General features: G+C 36.6%; 2 protein-coding genes across 2 annotated transcripts in view; one reads left to right on the forward strand and one right to left on the reverse strand.

Annotated features, from left to right (window-relative positions):
- JMJD1C (jumonji domain containing 1C) overlaps positions 1-23163 on the reverse strand; it is a 165172-nt gene that overhangs the window by 122590 nt on the left and 19419 nt on the right. The window lies entirely within an intron of this gene.
- On the forward strand, positions 620-832 carry LOC101652913 (60S ribosomal protein L38-like). The gene has a single exon (XM_045291566.1). The coding sequence runs from the start codon at positions 620-622 to the stop codon at positions 830-832; it is 213 nt and encodes a 70-aa protein (XP_045147501.1).

Genomic DNA, 23163 nt, shown 5'->3' on the forward strand with positions numbered 1-23163 from the left:
TTTTTGAAAACTAGTAATTTACCTTTCAAGTATGCATTTTTATAAGATACATGCTAATTATCATTTGACATGAACAAAAATCAAAGATGTATATTCATGGGTGGAAATGTTAGCACAGTAAAAATGACTGATGGATACTAAAAACTGGTGAAGTATTTTTCCTTCTAGCAGTGGTAGCAGTGATTTTCTTCATAAATTTAGGCTTAATGGGCAGTGACTTGCTTTTCATGTATGGTCACAACAGTTATTTCATGGATACGTATTTGCATATTTAGTAGCAGTTTAAATGTATGTACTTATAGGTTAGATCCTATTGCAATAAACCTTCAGGCGACTATATAAATTCTTTAATTCTAAAATAAGCTGCCTTGCAGTTAAAGTTGCTTAAGTTGAATCTTTAAAATGTTTTTTCAAGAGTTTTCTGCAGAATGGTATTTACATGTTTTTACATTAAAATGGTACCACAGTAAAATTTTACAGAATATACACCCACAAATATAAAAACACAAATAATCTATAACTAGAACATTATAGAAATAGTATGTTATTGAAAGCACAATTAAAGAAAAAACAAACAAAAAAAACAGTCCCGGCCAGTGCCGATCTGCCCCTCGTCGCCATGCCTCCCAAAACTGAAGAGATCACAGACTTCCTGCTCACAGCCCAGAGAAAGGACGCCAAGTCTGTCAAGATCAAGAAGAACAAGGATAACGTGAAGTTCAAGGTGCGGTGCAGCAGGTACCTCTACACCCTGGTCATTACTGACAAGAAGAAGGCCGAGAAGCTGAAGCAGTTTCTGCCCCAAGGTCTGGCAGTAAAGGAGCTGAAATGAACCTGGCTGGCTGATGCAAACTATAATAAAAAAAAATTTTTTTTAATTCAGAACAAAAAAACCAAACCCAGATCTTTACTATCTAGTTCAGTGGTTCTCAACCTATGGGTTGCAACCCCTCTGGGGGTCGAATCCTTTCCCAGGGGTTTCCCGGTTCATAACAGTAGCAAAATTATAGTTATGAAGAATCAACAAAAATAATTTTATGGTTGGGGGGTCACCACAAGTTGAACTGTATTAAAGGGTCACAGCATGGAAGGTTGAGAATCACTGATCTAGTTGATTCCTACTCACTGAGACTCTATAAGGCAGAGTAGAATGGACCCAATATGTTTTCTGAACCTGTAATGTGTATGGAAGCAGACTACTAAATCTTTCTCGTGAGAAGTGACTGGTGGATTCAAACTACTGATCTTTCCAGTTAGCAGATGAGCACTTTAACCATTGTCCCACCAGGATTCCCTGAAAACTGGATTATGGAGCAAAGACTGTAAAATGAATGTCCTATATTATTTACTGAAAAACTTAAAAGGTATTGTAATAAACATATTAAGCCATAGAAGTAAATATCTAAAAAAAAAGTTAATGCTCGATGACACATTTAATCATACAAGATCTATTTCAAAAAAAGAGATAATCCTTTGAAAATATAGCATTAATCACACAAATGTTTTTAGGAAAAAACATTTCTCCTAAAGTTTCTTTAGAAGAAAACTGAGCCAACACAGAAAATATCCTAAGAAAAGGGCTAAAAGGCATGAATTAGACTTCTAGGGAACTCTCGAAACCATGTGATACCATTTTACTGAGAAAAAGTTTCTGAGGTTTATAATGTAAGAAAAGAATCTAAACAGGGAAGATACAAACAAGAGGAGGGGCCTAACAGAATTTTCCCCTCTGAGCTCTGATTTCCCTGATATGTTTATTTGTTGAAAGAGATTAAAATACATATGGTTGCAAAATGCTAGCAATCAGGCTGTTAGGAAACAGCATATATTCAAAGTTAGAATTCATTTTGCAATGAAAACACAAAATTGAATAAATAAGAGCTGCTATAGAAATTATGAAACTTATGATGAGTATTGGCAAGATAAAAAATGTAATATCATTTGTTTTTCTTTTTAAGGTAATTTTTGAGAAAAAAAAACAAACAACCTTTTTGTTTGTTTTAAAACATTTCCCAATAGTAGGTACCCCATAAGAAAAAATTCTCACTGGAATTATCATTTTTGATGGTACTTTTGTCAGCTTTTTTTGTAATTCCACCCAGGGGGCTTGAGGAGCAGAGTGGTGTAGAAGGCAAAAAAAATTTCCTAGAAAAATTGAATGGGAAGAGAATGGAATTTTTCCATAAACCTTCTGAATTCCTTTTGTATGTACAGGCAAAACAATTTCCTGTTCTACATATTTAATTCTACTCCCATCAACCACCCCCAAAATCAAACTCAACACCATCGAGCTGATTCTGACTCAAAACCCTACAGGCATCTTTACAAGAATAGGCAACCTCATTTTTCTCCTGAGGAATGAGTGACTGGAGTGTTTAAACTGTTAACCTTATGGTTAAAAGCAGTCTAATATTTTACTCACATTTGACACCAGGGCTCAATTCCCACTGGTTTGTTTAATTTTTTATAAATGGTAACTAGGATCTATTTAAACAAGACTGTAAATATCACATTGTACTAATGTCCTGCCAATAAGCCTGCTTCACCCCTAGTCCTTTATTATTAACATGATGATGCAAACCACATATCATTCTTAAGCTCTTTCTATGAGCCACTACTCACCCTCTACTCAAGCCAAGTATTTTCTCCAGCAGGTTCACATAATTTAATCACTTAAACCATTGTACTTTTAGAACCAATCCCCCAAACCAAATGATTTCTCAGACCTTTTCTATTCCTATTTTGTTGAGAGTTCATAACAGCAGTTCATATTGGATTTTGTAAAATCCTTTTTCTGAATCAACTGATATGATCATGCAGTTCTTTGTTTTATTTATGATGGACGTCACTGATGATTGGTTTTCTATCATTGAACCAACTTTACATACCTCATATAAATCCCACTTTATAATGATATAGCATCTTTTTGGAATCTAATGACTGGGATCTTTTGGAAAATTTTTGCATCTATGTCCAAGCAAGTTTATTTAAAAATGTTTAATTCTCAACACATCAAAGCTCATCTTGGGTGCAACAATAGCAATGCTGACACAGCAAATAAAGGCTCCAAATGTCCTATAAAGCAATGTCCACCCCACTACTGCTGCATACAATTTTTGTCTAAATTATTAATTAATAATATACAGTATCTTCTTCAGCAAAAAAAACCCAACAACAACCATACAACTAAAGTTTTATTTAAAGATGACCAAATGTGTTAGTCTAGAGAAACAAATCCAGAGATACTCATATGTGTATAAGAGACAGTTTGATATCAAAGAGCAATTGTATATTGAGAAAACATCCCAGCCCAGTGCAGATCAAGCCCTTAAGTCTGATATTTGACCATATGTCTGATACTAGTCCATAAATTCCTCTTTAGACTCATGCTGCTTATATTAGACAGGGTTCTCCAGAGAAACAAAACCAGAACACTAATGATTTTATATATATTTATATAGATAGATATATAACATAAGAAATAAACAGTTAATAATCTATAGGGCAATACAAAAGGCTCAGTTGAGGTAGAGAACAAGCTAAGGCAGCCACACACTGGTCCAATCATCAAAGAACAAGAGACAAGAAAGGGGAGGCTCGCTGAGCCATTTATCTCTCCGCCCTTCAATTAATCCCACATGTGTTCATTGGCCAGGTTGGCACAATAAACCTACCTATCACACTGCTGAATGCAGGAAGATCACAGGACTGTGGGTGGAAAGTCTTGTGGGTCCAGTGGCGGTGGAAGCATCTCCAGGACTCTGGCTGCCATCAATGTGACTCCATGCACCTTGTCAACAGGAAGGTGAAACACAGAGAGAGTGTGTCCTGTCTCCAGGGAGGAAGAGAGGAAAACACCCAGAAATCCTCATGAGAAGGCCACACCTTCAGAAGTGTCATTGGCTATGAACTGATTGACAGGCTAGACTCCACCCCTTCACTCAAAATACCCTCAATTTAACACAGGATTATGTAACTGCCATAGACCATCCCTTGTCAATTTGACATGTTTACACAACTCTTTGGCCATACATAATTTTTAAAACAAGACAATAATAAAATTATATTTTACCCAACAAGAAAAAACTAAAATGCATGAAACTCAAAATGTGTCAGCCTCATTTACATATAATATTCTATAAGTGAACAAAACAAAAATATTCTGTCTAACAATTGCAGTTAAGTGAACACCTACAGCATAATCCTATAATCCTATGAATATATTCCCACACATGTGAAAGTTTGTAAGTCAGCCACTTCATACCTTTATCTGTCCCATTTTGGGTATCCAATTTCTATACTGCCCAGTTACATCAACCTAAGGCTCTGAGGAGACAATCATATTCTTTGATGTGAAGAATCTTCATTCCAGTTGGAACTTTTCAGTCTGCATCCATTAGCAAAATCAAATCAGGGCAGGCTGTCCATAAAATAAGCAGCAATATGGACCAGTTCACAGGCTCAAAAATCCTATCTTCATCTGGTCAGGTTTTGGTCAACTTAATGTGGGCAATTGCCTCACTAACCCTCACAAGGGTGCCCATTGGTTGCCTCACCTTTAGACCAGGGGGCCCTGTAACAATTTCTGGACAACCCTAGCCCCCTTGTGCTAGGTCATGAACTTCAGAGCAGTCAACCCGCTCTTGTCTTCTCCCCTAGTACCTGTGAACCAGTCCAGGGGTATCAGTTGCCAGACTCAACCCATCTCTTTATTGCTGTATTTTTCTCACTTCCACTTAACAAGTGGATCCAGGTGGTCACCTGGAAAGCATTTCAGCCTGCTCACAGGCTCCCTTTAACATTCAGTCCTAGAGAAGAGAGTTCCTTCATGGCTCCACATTTTTCCAGCCTCAAGCACAAACCACTAGCTCAAAATTTTAAAAGCCATAGGATTCCTTTTTATTTCTATTCAAGTCTCTTTGGAAAAAAAAAATGTCCAGAGTATTCCAAATCACTGGGTGGGGCTTATCTTTTCAGCGTTTTTTTTTGTAGGCTATTTGCCTATCCCATTTAATCATTTCTACCGATCATTATATCAATAACAATAGGCAGAAGAAAACAGTATAAACCTAGTAGAGTCAGATCCTAAACTCAAATCTTATAACAATCAAATTCTATCCTTATTTAAATTTACCCCATAAAGCCTTAGGCCTCTGTATGCATTGTCTCAAGCCAGGGCAGGGCCTTCTGTCAGTCATTTTGACCTCAGTCAGCCATTTTCACTAAGCATAAAGGTCTCAGAGATGTTCAAGAGGCGATTTTGTCACCTGAGCTAAAGACTCATATTTATCACAATCATTTTCACCATTTCAGACAGGATCAACTAAAGACAATTTTTAGGAATCAAAACTTTAACTTCCTATATTCTTTCCAGAAAACAACCTAGTAAATTGCAAAGCCATATTTGACCTCTGGCTAGCCAAAGAAGAAAAACCGCCATAAGGCAGAGGTCAAACAAGCATCCACTCTCCATCCTCATGATTTGTTTCTCTAGCACCCCACTCCCAAGGTTCCTAATGTGCTAGTCTGGATTGACTAAAGAAGCAAATCCAGAGATACTCATATGGGTGTATAAGAGAGAGCTTTATTATCAAAGAGCAATTGTATACTGAGAAATCATCCCAACCCAGTCCAAATTAAGTCCTTAAGTCTGATACTAGTCCATAAATTCATCTTTAGACTCATGTAGCACATGTAATGATGCTGTATGCAGGAAGATCACAAGCCAGTGGGTGGAAAGTCTTATGGATCCAGTGGCAGTGCAAGCATCTTAGTGCTGGTGCAGGTCTCCACGTGGCTCCTAAAGCTCGAGGACTCTGGCTGCCATCAGACACTCTAGGGAACAGTTGTACTCTGCCTTGAGTTGCTATGAGTCAGAATTGGCTTAATGGCAGTGGGTTTGGCTTGACTTTATACAGTTCACTCAGTACTTAAAAAGAAAAGTATTTTACTATATGCTGGAAATCAATCAATTTCCTATACATATACACAGAACAACTTCAATCTTAATGACAAGTGGTATTCTATTCCACTGGGTAGATGTATTTTAATTTATTTAATAAATATTTAAGCTATTTCTAATTTTTTGCTACTGAACAAAAATTACTTTAAGTCATTTCCCACAGATGTGTGGAGGATGAATTCCTACATGGTATGTATCTAAGTTAATGGGTCTACATAATTAGAATTTCTCTACATAGTTTATAACTATACATACTCACACCAGCAATGAATGAAAGCAACACATTTTCCATACTCCTTTCCAGAAGATGTATTATCAATCATTTTGAGGTTTGCTAATCTGACAATTTGAAAAATTTTATGTTAAATGGGGAACCAAAAAAAAAAAAGGGGGAAATCACTTTTAAAAAGGCCCCAAATGATATGTTCATCTACATAAAATAATAAGACTGGAGAAATGAGGAAAAGTTATCTTTACCTCTCAGAACTACATTTTTTACTTCAAATTATAAATCATGAGTAACAAAGTATTTGGTCAATATATTAAACACATTTATCAAATTTTAAAATCTGACTACCACTTCTAGACCCTTGCAACCATAAAATCTGACTACCACTTCTAGACCCTTGCAACCATAAGTAAAATCTCCTCTAATAGCTGAACTGAGGAGCCTGGTGGCATAGAGGCTAAGTACTTGGCTGTTAACAACAACAACAAAAATTGGTGATGGAATCAATCGCTTGCTTTGCAGGACAAAAATGTGGTCTCTATGCTTTAGTGCTATCTGGTTAGAAACCTCTGAACCATGAGAGCCACGTGGAGGAAGAAGAGAATGCACAGACTGAGGCTCAAGGGAAGAAAGATGAAGCAGAGGTCCAAGTAAACTAGCATGTGTACCCTCAGAAGCCACAACTGCAGGAATAAAGAGTACCTGAGACTGGAACACTGGTACAAGTTGTTAACTGCATGCAGCGTCTAGAACTTCTATGGATCTAGAACTTCTGTCGCCATTCGAGCACCACGAGCACCTGAGAGGCCCACCTTACTCATACGTAACCAGTCCAATTTTGATCCTTTGCCCTGAACCTATGACATTCTGGATTGGTTCTGCTCTCAGTTGTGGCTCAAATGTAATGTGCACAATAAATAATCTCTTCTGCTGTCTAAGCTGAAGAATCAAAAAATAAAAGAAAAAGGAAAAAGTGGCAGTTTGCCTCAGTAAAGATTTATAACCTTAAAATCTCTATGGGCCAGTTCTGTGGTGTTTGACTAGGAGATTCTGATTGGAGGGCAAGAGGTTAGCTCGACTTAATAATGAAGCATTCTTTCTGTCAGATCTTATTTGGAGTTAATCTCAACTGTGGTTACTTTACAAAGAATGTTAAGTCATACTCAAAGTAGTAATTTCCTCTTAGAAACCAAGGATGGTAAAGATTCATATTTCTTTTACAATTTACAAATGTATATAAATAGAAATTTCCTGGGGGTTGGGGAGGGAGGATCATGTTATAACAGTCTGTAAACATATTTTAATATAGTCTTTTCAATCACTGGTTGACCAACTTTGTTATTAATGATTCAAAAAAATCTTTGGATATATTTCTTAGCTATTAGCTACCCAGAAACATGCTTATATGTATTGTGAATTATCAAAAGGAAAGAAGTATTACCTGGATATCCACCAGATAAACCTCTTGGCTTCTAAATGAATGTGGGAAAAGTGAGGTGGGGAAAAATGTTGGTATGATTATGTCATTTTCCCCAAACCACTGTGAATAATTTTGTTTTTGTTTTCCTACCTGATTTAGTAGGAACTGGACCAAAATTGCAACTGTGTGTAATGGCTATAACTGAATACATTAAGGAGGTGGCACTTACTGGAATGGTTAGTTCAGTGACCAAATCTAATGTTTATTTCTTTCCATACCAATGTGGAAAGGATTGTTTCAGGAGAAATAACAAATACAAGGAAACAGAAATAATTGCTAATGGTAAAGGAGTAAGTAAGCTGGTTTGCATGTTGCAGGTATTCAACATTCTATAATACCTTGAGAGGTTCACAGCAAGGAAATCTTTCTCTTAATTCAATTTCATTTGGCATTTGACCTGGCAGGCCAATTTTGGGAAGATACCCAATTTGGAGGCCTGTGGAATTTGAATGACCAGGCCAGATCTTGAACAGAGAGGCATTTTTGCCATCCAATATTGTGATGAACTGATGCTAATGACTGTGGACTAATTGAGACTGTCATAATACGCTAATATCTTTTTTACTCTTATTTTTAAGGTAATAGTATTAACATTGGTACTGGTTAAATACTGATAATGGTGGTGTTAAATACTGATAATTAAAGGGGTAAGGGAATGATTTTCCAAATGTTAGGTACAAAAAAAACAATAGTCAAAGTTTACCGGGTTAAATATGGAATAAATAATTCAATTTAACCTTTAGTCTCTGATTTTTGAAAATGGTTCTTGGAATAACCCCAACAATTAAGGAGTTCTCTGTTTTTCATAGGAGAAACAAGGTGCAGTCATATGTATTTATTGAATGCATCTACATAGCTATAAATTAATGCCTCATTATGCATATTAATTAAGGTCCAAATGACCGAGGGGGCTTCCTAGGTTGGTGAGAGCATACATAAGTAAGCAGACCAGGATGGCATGTCTTGGGGACAATGGAAACCCCTTGACTAGAGTTTTCCAAAAGTTGCCTGATGCTCCTCTTCACTTGTATCCTTTCTGGTTGCAATAAATGAGTCAATGTAAGCATAGTCTGTGAATTTTATGGGTTGTTATAGAGAAATAAAGAAAACACATGGGATTCTGCGTTAGCTCAGGTTGTTTCATTCAAGGTATGGCTGCAGAGGCAATCATTAGGGCAGAATCCTAACTTGTGAAGACATCAGCTTTTGGTAGTTCAATGGTAAAGAAAGGATGTACAGGCAGCTGATAAAAGCACAGAGCCCTTATAGATTATGACTTAGCTATAGGGAATATAAGAGTGGGAGAGACCCTAAAATGCAAGAAATTGTGCTGAGTCCTGAGCCTATTGCTGGTCTCCTGGCTTGGGCTGGCAGGCATTATTTTGATCCAATTCTGGGTGGTTAGGGTGAGAAGAGTCCTCATAGTGTAGTGGGTTACATGCTGGGCTGCTAATTGCAAGGTCTGCAATTCGAAACCACTAGCTGCTTTCTATGAGAATAGATGAGGCTTTCTACACCCATAGAGTTATAATACTCAGAAACCCATAGGGGCAGCTCTACTTGGTCCTATAGGGTTGCTATGAGTTGGAACACACTCGAAGGCAGTGAGAGGGTAAGAAGTGCCACAAAAGAAGTGGCTGGTAGAAGCAACAAAGCCCATATGGAAGAAGCACACAAGCCTGTTGTGATTATGAGGTGTTGATGGGATCAGGTAAAAGGCAGCAAAGACCCAGAACAAAAAATTATATCGATGTGAATGAATGAGGGGGAGGTTGGAGTGGAGATCCAAAGCCCATCAGTAGACAATTGGACATACGCTCAAAGAAGACTCACAAGGAAGAGATGAGCCAGTCAGGGTTCAGTGTAGCACTAATGAAACATACAACTTTCTTCTAGTTCTTTAATGCTTTCTTCCTCCCACTATCATGACCCCAATTCTACCTTACAAAGCCGGCTAGACCAGAACATGAACACTGACAGAGATAAGAACTTGTAACACAGGAAATCCAGGACAGATAAACCCCTCAGGACCAATAATGAGAGTAGCAATACCAGGAGGGTAAGGGTAAGGTAGGGGAAAAAGGGGGAACTGATCACAATGATAGACATATAACCCCCTCCCGGGGGACAAACAACAGAAAAATGGGCAGAGAGAGAGTGGTCAGTGTAAGACATGAAAAAAATAATAACTTACAAATTATCAAGGGTTCATGAGGGAGGGAGGATGGGGAAGGTGGGAAAAAGAGCTGATACCAAGGGCTAGTGATGATGGCAACATATGTACAAATGGGCTTGACACAATGGATGGATGTATGGATTGTGATAAGAGCTGTAAGAGCCCCCAATAAACTGATTAAAAGAAAAAAAAAAGAAGTGGTTGGCAACACGGGTCTTATAGGTGTGTGAAGATGAGTCCAGATCCATTTTCTGGTGGAAATTAGTGATAAGGGGTGGTGTTACCTTTATTGTCTCTTTTGTAGTGAAATTAGAATGCAAAGCACTATTACCATATATACTTGAGTATAAGCCAGCGCAAGTATCACCTAATTTTACCACAAAAACAGCATTTAAAATGTGCTGAAAAACTTGGCTTATACACAAGTATATATGGTACTTACTCAATAAGAGGTTGGGTTGGGGTTTTTTTTGTTTTTTGTTTTTAATAGAACACCACATTTTCTATAGCACATGCTTTGGGATAAATTCTCCAACTTTGTTTTTAGAGTAAAATTCATGCTTGTTATCTATATTAAAGTATAATTAAACATTTCTTCAAGAAGCGGTTTCTGATTATATTTTGATAGTATTACTAATGAACTTCAAAACAGAATCACATCTTTAACCAGGAATTATATTTTGATTCATGTCATCTGCCTATACTCTAGTACAGCTTTGTAAGCACATAAAATATTGGTTATCTAAATCACTAACGTAAATTATTTGAAAGCAGGTTCATTTCCCTCCCATATCCTTTGACAGAACACAGCGCTATGCCTAAAGAAAGCAATAGCAACTTATCACTTGGTTCAATGTAAAATTACCAAGTATGCGTTTATCTTAAGTTTATATTCTAAAGTTAGCTTCCAAGAATTTTTTTTTATAATGGTGTCAATTGAAACAGCAGGGCTATTCTGGAAACGCTTCATCTCATGTATTAAAGTTAGAAACAAGTACACTCTTATGGCATTAATCTTACTTCACCTTAAATTATGGTTATTAAGGTTCTTTGCACCCTTAAATTATGGTTAAGGTTCTTTGCACAAAAGTCTTTGTCTTATTCATTTTTGTATGCCTAGCAGCATCTTTCAATTAATACCTATTCATATAAACCAAATAACCAAACCCACTGCCAATGAATCAATTCTGACTCACAGTAATTCTATAGGGCAGAGTAGGAATGTGAATATTTATGGAAGCAGACAGCCTCATCTTTCTTCCATACAGCAGATGGTGGATTTGATCCACTTATCTTGCTGTTAGCAGTTGAATGCTAATTGTGCCATCAGTGCTGCTTCTTTTTATATAATTGATACTAAATAAACTATACTTATTTAGTTAAATGGGCAAAGCATAAAGACCAGAAGGACACAAGCGTTAACTTTTGAAAATCATTTTAAATATGAAAAATAGCTACTGCTATTACTATGATCAAGAATGAAATAAAAATAACAATTTTGAATATCAGAAGATATTTTTAACAGAAGTTTGGGCATAAGGCTGTCTTTACTTTTCAGACATAGGCATGCCCAGATTGCTGGCTACATATGAAGAGATGAGAATTTAGGATTCATAGCCAGGAATTAAAATTTTTTACAAAAGGAGGAAAATTCAGCTGTCTGTAAAACATGGAAATGCAAATGTACTCCAGTAGAAATAAAAGTAGCACACTTCAAACATTCATATTAATAAACTTTACTTTTGGTTGGCAGAACTATTCCTAAATGTGAGATGATTTTGTCTGTAATTCATCAACAACTTTCATTGATGGAAGAATCTGCAATAAGAGAGGGGAAGGGGAAGGTTGGGAAGAGAAGGGAAAACGATCACAAAGATCAACATATAACCCCCTCCCAGGGGGATAAACAACAGAAAAGTGGGTGAAGAGAAACAGCAGACAATGTAAGATATTGAAATAATAATTTATAATTTATCAAGGGTTTATGAGGGAGTTAGGGTGGTTTGGGGGGAAAAGTGGAGCTGATATAAAAGGCTCAAGTAGAAAGCAAATGCTTTGAAAATGATGATAGCAACATATGTACAAATGTGCTAGATACAATGAATGAATGTATGGATTGTGATAAGTGCTGTTAAGAGTCTCCAATAAAAGTATTTAATAATAAAAAAAGAATACCAACTATGAGTAATAGTACATATAGTAAAGACACTGAGAATGCCCATCTTTAGACAACTGGACATACCTTGCAGAGGGGTAGTGGGGAGATGAGTCACTTAGGGTTCAGTGTAGCAATAATGAAACCCACAACCTTCCTCTAGTTCTTAAACGCTTCCTCCCCCAACTACCATGACCCCAATTCTGCCTTGCAGACCTGGTTAGACCAGAGGATGCACAGCGATACAGATGGGAATTGGAAACGCAGGGAATGTAGGACAGATGAACCACTCAGGACCAAGGGTGACAGTGGCGATACCGGGAGGGAAGGGGGTTGTAGAAAGGGGGAATTGATCACAGGGATCTACATATAACCTCCTCTCTGGGGTACGGACAGCAGAGGGGTGGGTGAAGGGAGATGCCGGGCAGTGTAAGATAAGATATAATAATAATTTATAAATTATTAAGGGTCCATGGGGGAGGGGGGAGGGGAAAATCACACATAGAACCAAAGCCTATCTGTAGACACTTGGACACCCCCTCAGAGGGATCACAGGAAAGAGATGGGTCAGTTAGGGTGCAGTATAGCACGGATAAAACACACAACTTTCCTCTGTTTCTTTGGTGCTTCCTTCCCGCCACTATCATGACCTCAACTCTACCTTACAAATCAGATTAGACCAGAACATGGACACTGCTATAGATAAGAGCCCGAAACACAGGGAATCCAGCATAGATTAAACCCCTCAGGGCCAACAAGGAGAGCAGAGATACCAGGAGGATTAGGGAGGGTGAGGGGAGGTAGGGGGAATTGATCACAAGGATCAAACTATAACCCCCTCCCCAGGGGGAAGAATGGAAAACTGGGTGAGGGGTGACGGAAGACGATGTAAGATATGAAAACAATAAACTATAACTTATCAAGGGTTCGTGAGGGAGGGCAGGTGGGCAGGGGAGGGGAAAGAAATCAGGAACTGCTATCAAGGGCTCAAGTGGGAGGAGAATGCTTTGAAAATGATGATAGCAGCATATGTGCAAATGTGCTTGACACAATGGATGAATGTATGGATTGTGATGAGATGTAAGAGCCCCCAATTAATGTATTTAATGAATTAAAAAGATCACGCATTGTTTTTACTAGCTTTAAATCTGTATGTAAAGAATCAACAAAGACAATTTGACAGGTCTTGAAAGTGTAACTGGACATCATAAAGAAGTAACTTTTACAGAATTTTTTAAATGTCTTTTACAGTTAATAAACTATTGACTTACTTTTTTTTTTTTTCACTTACTTTTAAAAAGAAAACAATTTAGACTCAAGAAGTTAAACGGTTGGCAAAGTGAGGATCCTAATCCTGGTTTAACATCTCTATCCAAAAATCTCAAAAGGCAGTGTTTTTTTTTAACTCCAATTAACATGCAAGCCACTGTTAGTTTAGCATAACTGACTAAAAAATTAGGATAACCTATAGACAAATGTCTGGGCAAAGATAATATAGCAAACCTCTGTTTAAGTATGTATAAATTGTTTAATATTAAGCAAGGCTGTTTTTAGTTCTAATTTAGTTCATTGGTTAGGACACCTACAATAAATTGATTTTGAAGCTGCCTTTGACAGGATCCATTTAAAAAAGGATCAGTGCTAAGACTTCATTATTGTTTTCCTTTCTAGATCATGGTTCTGACAGCATAGAAACTAAGTTCTTAATGGCTATAATAACATTCATGTGCATTTTAATAAATTATTTTATTCCTCAAGCAGATAATTTCTTTTAAAATGAAATTTCTTTAGTAGCATGTTTCACCATTGAATGTGTGACACACACACACACACACACACACACACACACACACACAGTTTTAGTAAAACTGAAGAGAACACAAAAAAGGAAAAAGAGATATATACTGTTATCACAGAATTTCTTCTTCAGAGCAAAATCTCAGAATGAGTCACAATATCCTGAGTAAACGTCATATTAAACAATTCTAGCCTTACTGATGCTGTGTTTAGGGGTAGAATCTTAAGTTACAGAAAGAGAAAAGGGCTTGGTCACAGAGCAGTTTGCGGCTTCAGTTTTTTTTTTTTAACCTTTCTTCAAGTAAACAAAAGCTATTTAGTACCAATACTTTACAATGCAGAATTACACATTTTCAGGTAATGTATGTCCTATGTTATAAGCCATTGTTTCCATAGATAACACAGAGACTAAACAAAAAAACCAAACCCATTACTGGTTCTCTGCATCAGAGAAACTCCACAGGATGGGGTAGAACTGTCCACAAAGTTTACAATGCTGTAAATCTTTATAGTAGCAGAATGTCACATTTTTCACACCTGATTGGTTTTAACGGCTGATCTTTTGGTTCGCAGTAGTGTTTTAACCAAGGTGCCACCAAGTGTCTTAATATAAATATAGTGGTTTATAAAGACTACTTGATGTTTCAATAGTAAAGAGTAAAAGAAAGGAAAAAGGGGTCCATGTGATATATTAAAGACAAAAAAAAAGACCAACTCCTAATACAATTTTCAGATTTCCCCACCTGGCTTCTGCACTTAGATCCTTATTAGTGACTAGTTGTGTGTTAAGGTGAGATTATAGAATACTCTTTTACAAAAAGTATTCCTAGATCTGGAATTCCTACTCTTATCAGTGTAATCAATCATTTATTATGATGTGCAAAGCTGAATAAACATCTTTGCGTAGTCAGCAAAAATAAGTAATAACTTGCTGATATTTCATTTTCAGCCAAGATCCATCTGACATTAGCAATAATATCCCTCATCATTTCACATCTTCTTCTGAAATTGATTTGAATTCTGGCACTTCTCTGATAATCTAATACTAGCAACCATTTCTGAAATCTTTGCCAAAATTTTACTTGCATGTGGTATTAGTCAATAATTTCCACATTCTGTTGGACCATCGTTTTTTATAATGGCACAAATTATGAATCTTTTCCAGTCAATTGGCCACCTAGCTAGCTTCTACATTTCTTAGCACAAACTAATGAGGACGTTCAGTGTTGCAGCTGTTTGTTTAGACATCTCAACTGATACTATGTCAATTCCGGGAGCCTGGTTATTCCAATGCCTTCAGTGCAGCCTGGATTTCTTCAGTACCATCATATGCTAGTCTCCTAAAATGTTTGAAAGTCTCCCAATTTTTTTTCCAGTTGTTATTTTATGTATTCTCTCAATCTTCTTTTGGTGCTTCCAGCAACATCGGCATTTTTCAAGATTGTAACTCAAGGTTTAATTTTTTTCCTAAATTCTCTTAATTTGAGAAATGTTAAATGTGTTCACCTTTTTTTTTTAAAACTCCTGGTTTGTGCATGCATTTCATTACAATAGTTTTCTTTGCCTTCTTGAACCACCCTTTGAAATGTTCTGTTCAGTTTTTAGTTCGTCATTTCTTCCTTTAACTACACTATATTCAATAGCATAGTTTAGTTTCAGAGTCTCTTCTGATATCCACTTTCGTCTTTTCTTTCTTTCCTACTCTCCCTTTCCCTAATTACTGCCCCCTGGTAACCTTTAAAGTCAGTTTCTTTTGAGATGAAAGCCTTTTCTTGATTTTTTAAAATATTAATATCATACAATATTTGTCCTTTTGTGATTGACAAACTTTATTCAGCATAGTGTACTCCAAATCCATTCATGTCATGAGGTGTTTCATGGTTTCCTTAACGTCGTACAACAATGTGTAGCATTCTACTGTATGTACCAAATTTTATTTATCCATTCTACCATTGATAACCTAAATATCTATTTCAATCTTTTTGCTATATGAATAGTGCTGTGATGAATATGGGTGTACAAATATCTATCTGTGCTTTGGCTATTATTACTTCACAATACACCAAACATCTCTACTCCTAGTTGTCTGAGGAAGCCCCACACTCCATTCCATGGTGGTCTAACAGTTTTATATACCCATCAGCAGTGTATGAGAGTTCTAATATCTCCATACCCTCTTCAGCATTTGCTATTTTTGTTTTTGTAAACTTTGCTATCAATTTTGAGGTAAGATTTTGTCTTATCTGCATCTCGTAGAGATTTAGTGATCCATAAGCATTTTGTCATGCTTGCTGGCTACCTGAGTGTTGTCTTTGGTGAACCGTCTATTCATGTCATCCGTCTACTTCGAATTCTTGCATCTATTTATTTAAAATAGATACCTAAATTAGATATCTATTAAAATCCAGGGAAACTGGTTTATTTACCAAAGTAAGAATTCAACAATATTAAGAAAAACTCTTGGTCTCTCACTGACTTAAGATCTGTAATACAAGCATTAAACCTAACTGCACAATGCTGCCAAGAAAGGGATACCTGCACTAAATATCTGAATATGTAAGATGGCAACATCTCTAACAAAGACTGAAAATGAATGTATGATCACATATGGATACAGGCATATGGTAGGTATAGGTGTATACATATGTGAGAAGTATCTATATGTATGTATAAATAGTAATGTATATACAGACACATATGAGAGGCTTCCTAAGTTTGTGGAAAATTGCATTATCTTTTAAAAAAAATTCATTATCTCTTAATTTAAATTTTCCATGAATATTTTGAAGCCCCTCATATATTCATTGAAGCATTACAGATAGTCCTCAGATATAACTGATCATCTTTTGAGACAGATTTTTTAAAATTGAAAGCTTAGAATTACAGTCTCAAGGGACAACTCAACAACTGACGTAATATAATCCAGTCCAGCTAAAACTGTAATTAATCTCTGGCAACATTTCTTATCGCTGTTTAAAAATACAATGAAGAATTAACTAAATTTTATCTTATTTTAATATAAGTTTAAGGTCACTGTGTGTCATAATCGACTCAATGGCACTGAATACTAAGTATGCAAAAATCCACCAAACACTGTGCTAATGACCTTGTCTGTCCCCTGTATGCTCAATTGCATTTAAGGATACATTTGCAGCAAAAATAAATATCCCTCTGTGAAACATACATATTCATGGGTTATACCCACACACACACACACTTCTGCCCATACTTACTCTTGCCTTTCATGTCTTCCCAAGCATTTACTCAGACATCATCACTAATGCAGGATTGGATATATAACAGTATTTGCCTCTGTTGCCTTTAATTCGTACAAAGCTCTCAGTGTCGTTCCCTGCCTTTATTTTTTTCTAACTTCCCTTTTATTGTGTACCTTCTATCCTGAGTTTCCCTCCCCACCTTCCCTTTTCCACCTCTGATAATCATCAAAGTTTGTTTAGGTTTAAAAATAATTTTGTGACTTTTTATAATAGTTATTAGACCTTCACTTATAAAAGAACAGTTTCAGATTCACAGAAAAAAAGCTGCACAGAAAATATACAAGATTCCCATATGCCTTACACCTTTATTTCCCCTGCCCCCCTCCCCTATTATTAACATCTTGAATTCTGGTGTATTTGCTACAAATGACAGGTCAATATTGATATAATTCTCAAAAGTCTACTATTTCACATTAAGGCTAACTTTTGTGTTGTATAGTTCAATGAGATTTGAAATATTAACAATGTCATGTGTCCACAACTGTTTTATTATACAGAATAGTTTCAATGTTGCGGTGGGTTATGCGCTGTCAAGTCACATCTTCTACCCTTCCCACCCCCAAATCCCTAGAAATGTCTCTTCAGTAAATTCTAAGGAGCCCTGTGGTACTGTGGGTTAAGTGTTGGGCTGGTAACCAGCCACAAGGTCAGTAGTTCAAACCCATCAGCTACTCCAAAGAGAAAAATGAGGCTGCCTGTGCCCATAAAGATTTATTGTCTCAGAAACCTCATTCTGCCCTATAGGGTTGTTTGGAACAGGAATTGACTCAATGGTAGTAGATTTTATAACTAATTTCTCACTATTATGGCAAATAGAGAAACCACTGAACCTGTCAAAAATTGCTTTATACTTGGATCCACAAACAACTCCCAAGAAAGCAGCAGTCAAGAAATCAAACAGCATAGTGAACTAGGTAAATCTGCTGCAATAACCTCCCTAAAGTGCTAAGAAGCAAATATATCACTTTGAGAATTAAGATATGTTTAACTAAAACTATAGAATTTTCAATGGCCTGTTAGCATAATGGTTATACATTAACTGCTAACTTCAAATCCAGCAGTTTGAAACCACCAGCAGCTCCTTGGGAGAAATTATAGGGCTTTCTACTTCCATGAAGAGTTAGTCTCAGAAACTAACAGGGGCAGTTCTGCCCTATTCTACAGGGCTGCTATGGGTCAGCATTGACTTGATGGCAGTGAATGAATATACATGTTAAAGGTGATCAATGTATAAGGAAGATGGAAAAAAATGGATGCCTTTGAATTATTGTGTTGGATGTACCACAGACTGAATATTTCATGGGCTGACAAAAAAACAAACAAATATGTCTCCAAAGAAGTATAGCCAAAATGCTCCTTTAAAATACGGTAAGGATATGGAGACTTCAGCTCACAGAATTGGGACATATAATAATAAGGAACCATTCCTCAGAGTAGGAAATCACACTTGGTAGAGTGTCAGTAAAAAGAAGACCATCAACAAGATGGATTGATGCAGTAGCTACAATGGGCTCAAATCTAACAATTGTGAGGAAGACCAAGGACCAAGCAATGTTTTATTCTTTTATACACAGGTTACTATTGAGTAGGAAGCAACTCAATAGCACCTTACAATAGCAGCACAGCTTGGGCTTTTCCAGAATGTCATATGACTATCATAAAGTATGAATATTTTTTGGACTGGTTTGTTTTGCTTGATAAAGTTCATTTAGAGTTTTTTAATGCCTTTTGGGATAGCTTTACATACCATTTCTTTTACTGCCAAATACTCTTCTAATGGCACATTGTATGGATGTACCATATTGTGTTTATCCATTCACCTTTTGAAGGACATTTTGGTTGCTTGCACTTTTTAGCAATTATGAATGAAACTGTCATAAACATTTATGTGCAGGTTTTTTGGGTGGACATAAGTTTTCAACTTATTTGAGTAAATAACAAGGAGTGCAACTGCTAGATCATATGGTGAGACTATGTTTAGTTTCCTAAGAAACTACCAATAACTTCCAAAGTGGCTACACCATTTTTCATTCTCAGCAGCAATGAATAAGTGTGCCACATCTTCTCCAGCTTTTAGTGTTATCAGTGCCTTAAAAACTCTAATAGACTGGTAGTAGTGTTTCCTTTTTTAATTTGCAATTTCCTAATGATATATATGATGCTTAACATATTTTTATATGCCTATTTTCCATCTGTATTATTGTTTTTAGTAAGGTATTTGTTCAGGTCTTTTCTCCACTTTTTAACTGAGCTGTTTTCTTAAGAAACAGAATTTTAAATTTTCTTTGAATAATTCAGATATTACATTCTTTATCGGGCATTTGCTTTGTAAATATATTTTCTTATCCAGTCTACTCTTTTTAATGGATAAAATATTTTCTTATCTCTCTGAGTATTTTTGAGGAGATTCACTCTAAACATTTAAAATTCTCCACTGCAATGTCTGGGTATTTTCTTTTTATATGCTTGTTCTTGCTCATATTTGGAGGCATTCCTCAAATGCCCAATGCTACCTGGTTACAATTTACATAACAGATTAACTACAACTATGATTGGAATATGACTCTGTGTCAGCTTCATTGTAGAATAATTAGGTGACAGAGTTAACTGCCTTAGTCAAAGGCGCTCAAATGCCAAAATGCCTTTTCTCTAGAAAAGTTGAGGTTGGTTGTGGTAACTTGGCTACATCTGTCTGGTCTCAGGGTTGAAGTTTGATTATTTAAGAACCGTATATACTCGTGCAGAAGCCGAGTTTATCCACACATTTTAATGCAGTTTTTGTGGTACAATTAGGTGCCTCGGCTATTATTCAGGTCGGCTTATACTTGAGTATACAGTATACGCCATTTTAAATACAAGTTATTACCATATCACTCCTTCTTATGTCTACAGTCACCCTTTATTCTTAGAATATTTTCAACCCTTTATTGTTTTTTGAGACAAAATAAGTACTCTGAAGAAACTCCTACCAAACACCAAGGGTACTATCTTCTTCTCAAAACTAAAATTGAAAAAATCACAATCTAAAATAATTTCCTACAATTTCATTAGCATTCTTCTTTTGCATTCCCAAAATCTAGCTCTACCTTTAATTACCACTATAATTGCTCCAAACCACCTCACATGTTACTTCAAGGGGTTCATGTTTCCCTTCTAGAAATTCTTCTAAAATTTCAGTTTCTTACACCTCTGACACAAATTGATGAAAGCAGGTATACCTTTAAAGAATCTGTACATTAGCTCATTGCTCCATTCTCCTCCATGAAAAATATACCTATGCACGTTGGCTTCAACTATTTTCCAGGTATTTAAAATCCCAAATTAAGAGTACTAATTTGTTTTCTACAAGATGCACCATAAAAAATACAGTATGTCTAAATAATGATATTTATGTTTTCACTTTTACTTCCTGTCTCTGTGATTTTAATGATATATATCTATATATATTATTTTTATTTTGCATAAGATGGGCTTATATTTGTCCCAGAGTTTTCTACCTTACCTTTATTTATCTTTTTATATATTCCTGGCCAAAAAAAGTTTTTAATGTTAATACATTACACAACACTAAAATTGAATGGGGATGGTGGGGTGGTGTAACTAAGTTGAATATTCACATGGCATTGAACAGCTGTTGCTATTAAGTTGCAAGCTTTACTTTAGTTTGAAATTTGTTCCCTTGTCAAAAGTTTAACCCTGATAGAAGATTGGCCTCACATTCACATTCAGGTGCTCTTTGGATACTCCTTAGCTAGGCTATGTCTGGAAAGAAAGAACAAAAACCTTGGTGGCAGAGCCAGATGTCCTATCACCTTACCAAAGGGAAGGGGGCAGGCAACCTCTTAAGGTCTACACCATGTCAGGTTGGGAGACACATTAAGGGAAATTTCTCTTGCCACAAAAGCTTCACTCTAGTGGTCCAGTTGAATTATCCCCTCTCCTTCCCTTCCCTGCCCCAAGGTCTGTCCAGGTGGTGGATGCCATAACTTGGAGCTCAAACCTTGGTTGAAACATGACATTATTGTTTTGCTTCAGATTAGGCATGCCAGGTGCCCACTGTTTGACCTCTATTTCATTGAGGGACTTTAAGACTAGACAGCATGGCTCTTTTCAGTTTATTGCATGAAAGAGTTACACTAGTCCAACTTAAAAATGGACCCCAAACGGTTACATTATACAAGCTGTGAGAATTTAAACTTGTGACAACGGGCAGAGGTAATTTTCTTTTTACTTCTTGCAAGGAAATCCTCACTTAAGCTTCAGTTGGTCGTCCTTACCCAGTGTAATCTCCACATTTAACTGGAATATTCTTGCACTGGTCTCCTTGCAGCTAATCATTTCTCCATATTCTGGATGCTCAATTATACTACCATTGCAGGCAAATCTCTTCTTTAACACTGCCACTAGTTTTTTGTTTTTTTTAATCGTAATCATCAGTGATCCCTTAGACAGTAGTAAGGGTCTTCCTGCATTTTCTTTGTTGAATTCTTATATGGATAAAACTCTCAGTCCCATCAGGAAGCAGTTTATTACCCTTACTCGCATCAGCAAACAGGTCGAAAGAGTGGAGGTTTAGAAAGCGGGCATAGGATGCAATTCCTGTTCCTCGTGCAAAGTGCCTGTGGAAGGGGAAAGGAGGGCAGGACAACGATGACAACACAGAGCTTTTGGAAAGCAAGGGGGCTCGAGGGGGGAGCTGCTGAATTCTTGACAGTGGTTCAGTGACTCTACCTTACCTTTAGCTCTATGAAAAAATATATATTCATGATGTTAAAATCCATATAAACTCACTTCGCACAACTTAATTTCCCCCACCAAAACTTTAATTTCATTTACAGCAACGTCTTCTTAGAATATCTCAATAATCTAAGTTAAACTGCACTATATTATATTTCTGATACATTAATTCATATGGTTTTAATTCACTTGTCCTGTTATTTACCTTATGAAATTTATAGATTATGAATTTTTCATCTTAAAGCCAGAGGTGAGTTTTAGGGAGTCCACAAATCCACTGAGAGTCTATACAAAATTGGTTATATGCATTTGCTTCTAAAAAAAAAAAACAAAGATCTAAACGAATGCATCTAAGAATAGAGATATGTTTTAAAATTGATGATGGTGACAAATGCAACTCTTTCCGATATGTTTAAACCATTGAATTACATGCTTGGCATGTGAACTATATGTCAATAAAACTCTTAAAACAAAAAAACCCACCTATTTTCTAAAAAATTTTAGATGGTGAGATTTCAAAAACCCAAAAAAGACTTGACAAGCCAATATATTATAAATAAATACATTCCACGGAACCCTGGTGGTACTACCAGTTGGGTGACCCGCAAAGCCAGCTGTTGAAAACCAACCAGCCACTCCATATGAGAAAGATGGGGCTTTCTAATTCTGTTAACAATCACAGTCTCAGAAATTTACAGGGCCAGCTACCTGTCCTAGAGAATTGATATGAGTCAACTTCTACTGAATGAATGAGAGTGAAATGCATAAAATGTAGACTCCCAGAGTGTATTTTTTAAAATCATTTTATTGGGGGCTTGTAGAACTCTTATCACAATTCATACATCCATCCATTGTATCAAGCGCATTTGTACATTTGTTGCCATCATCATTCTCAAAACATTTGCTTTCTGCTTGAGCCTTGATATCAGCTCATTTTTTCCGCCCCTTCCCATTCCCCCTCCTTCATGAATCCTTGATAGTTTATAAATTATTATTTTCTCACTCCCTTAACCCACTTTTCTACTGTCCACCCAACCAGAGAGGTTATATGTAGATTCCCCCTTTCTATTTCACGCTCTCTCCACCCTCCTGGTATCGTCCCTCTCCTCTCAGCAATTGTCCTGAAGGGATCATCCACCCTGGACTCCCTGTGTTTCCAGTTCCTATCTGTACCAGTGTACATCCTCTGGTCTAGCCAGATTTGTAAGGTAGAATTGGGATCATGATAGTGAGAGGTGGGGGTGAGGAAGCAGTTAGGAGCTAAAGGAAAGTTGTATGTTTCATCATTGCTACACTGCACCCTGATTGGCTTGTCTCCTCCCAGTGACCCTTCCAGAAAGGGATGGTCC

This window comes from Echinops telfairi, unplaced genomic scaffold, assembly GCF_000313985.2.
Source record: "Echinops telfairi isolate 266 unplaced genomic scaffold, ASM31398v2 ScPeMD7_70;HRSCAF=299, whole genome shotgun sequence".
NCBI classification, from domain to species: domain Eukaryota; kingdom Metazoa; phylum Chordata; class Mammalia; order Afrosoricida; family Tenrecidae; genus Echinops; species Echinops telfairi.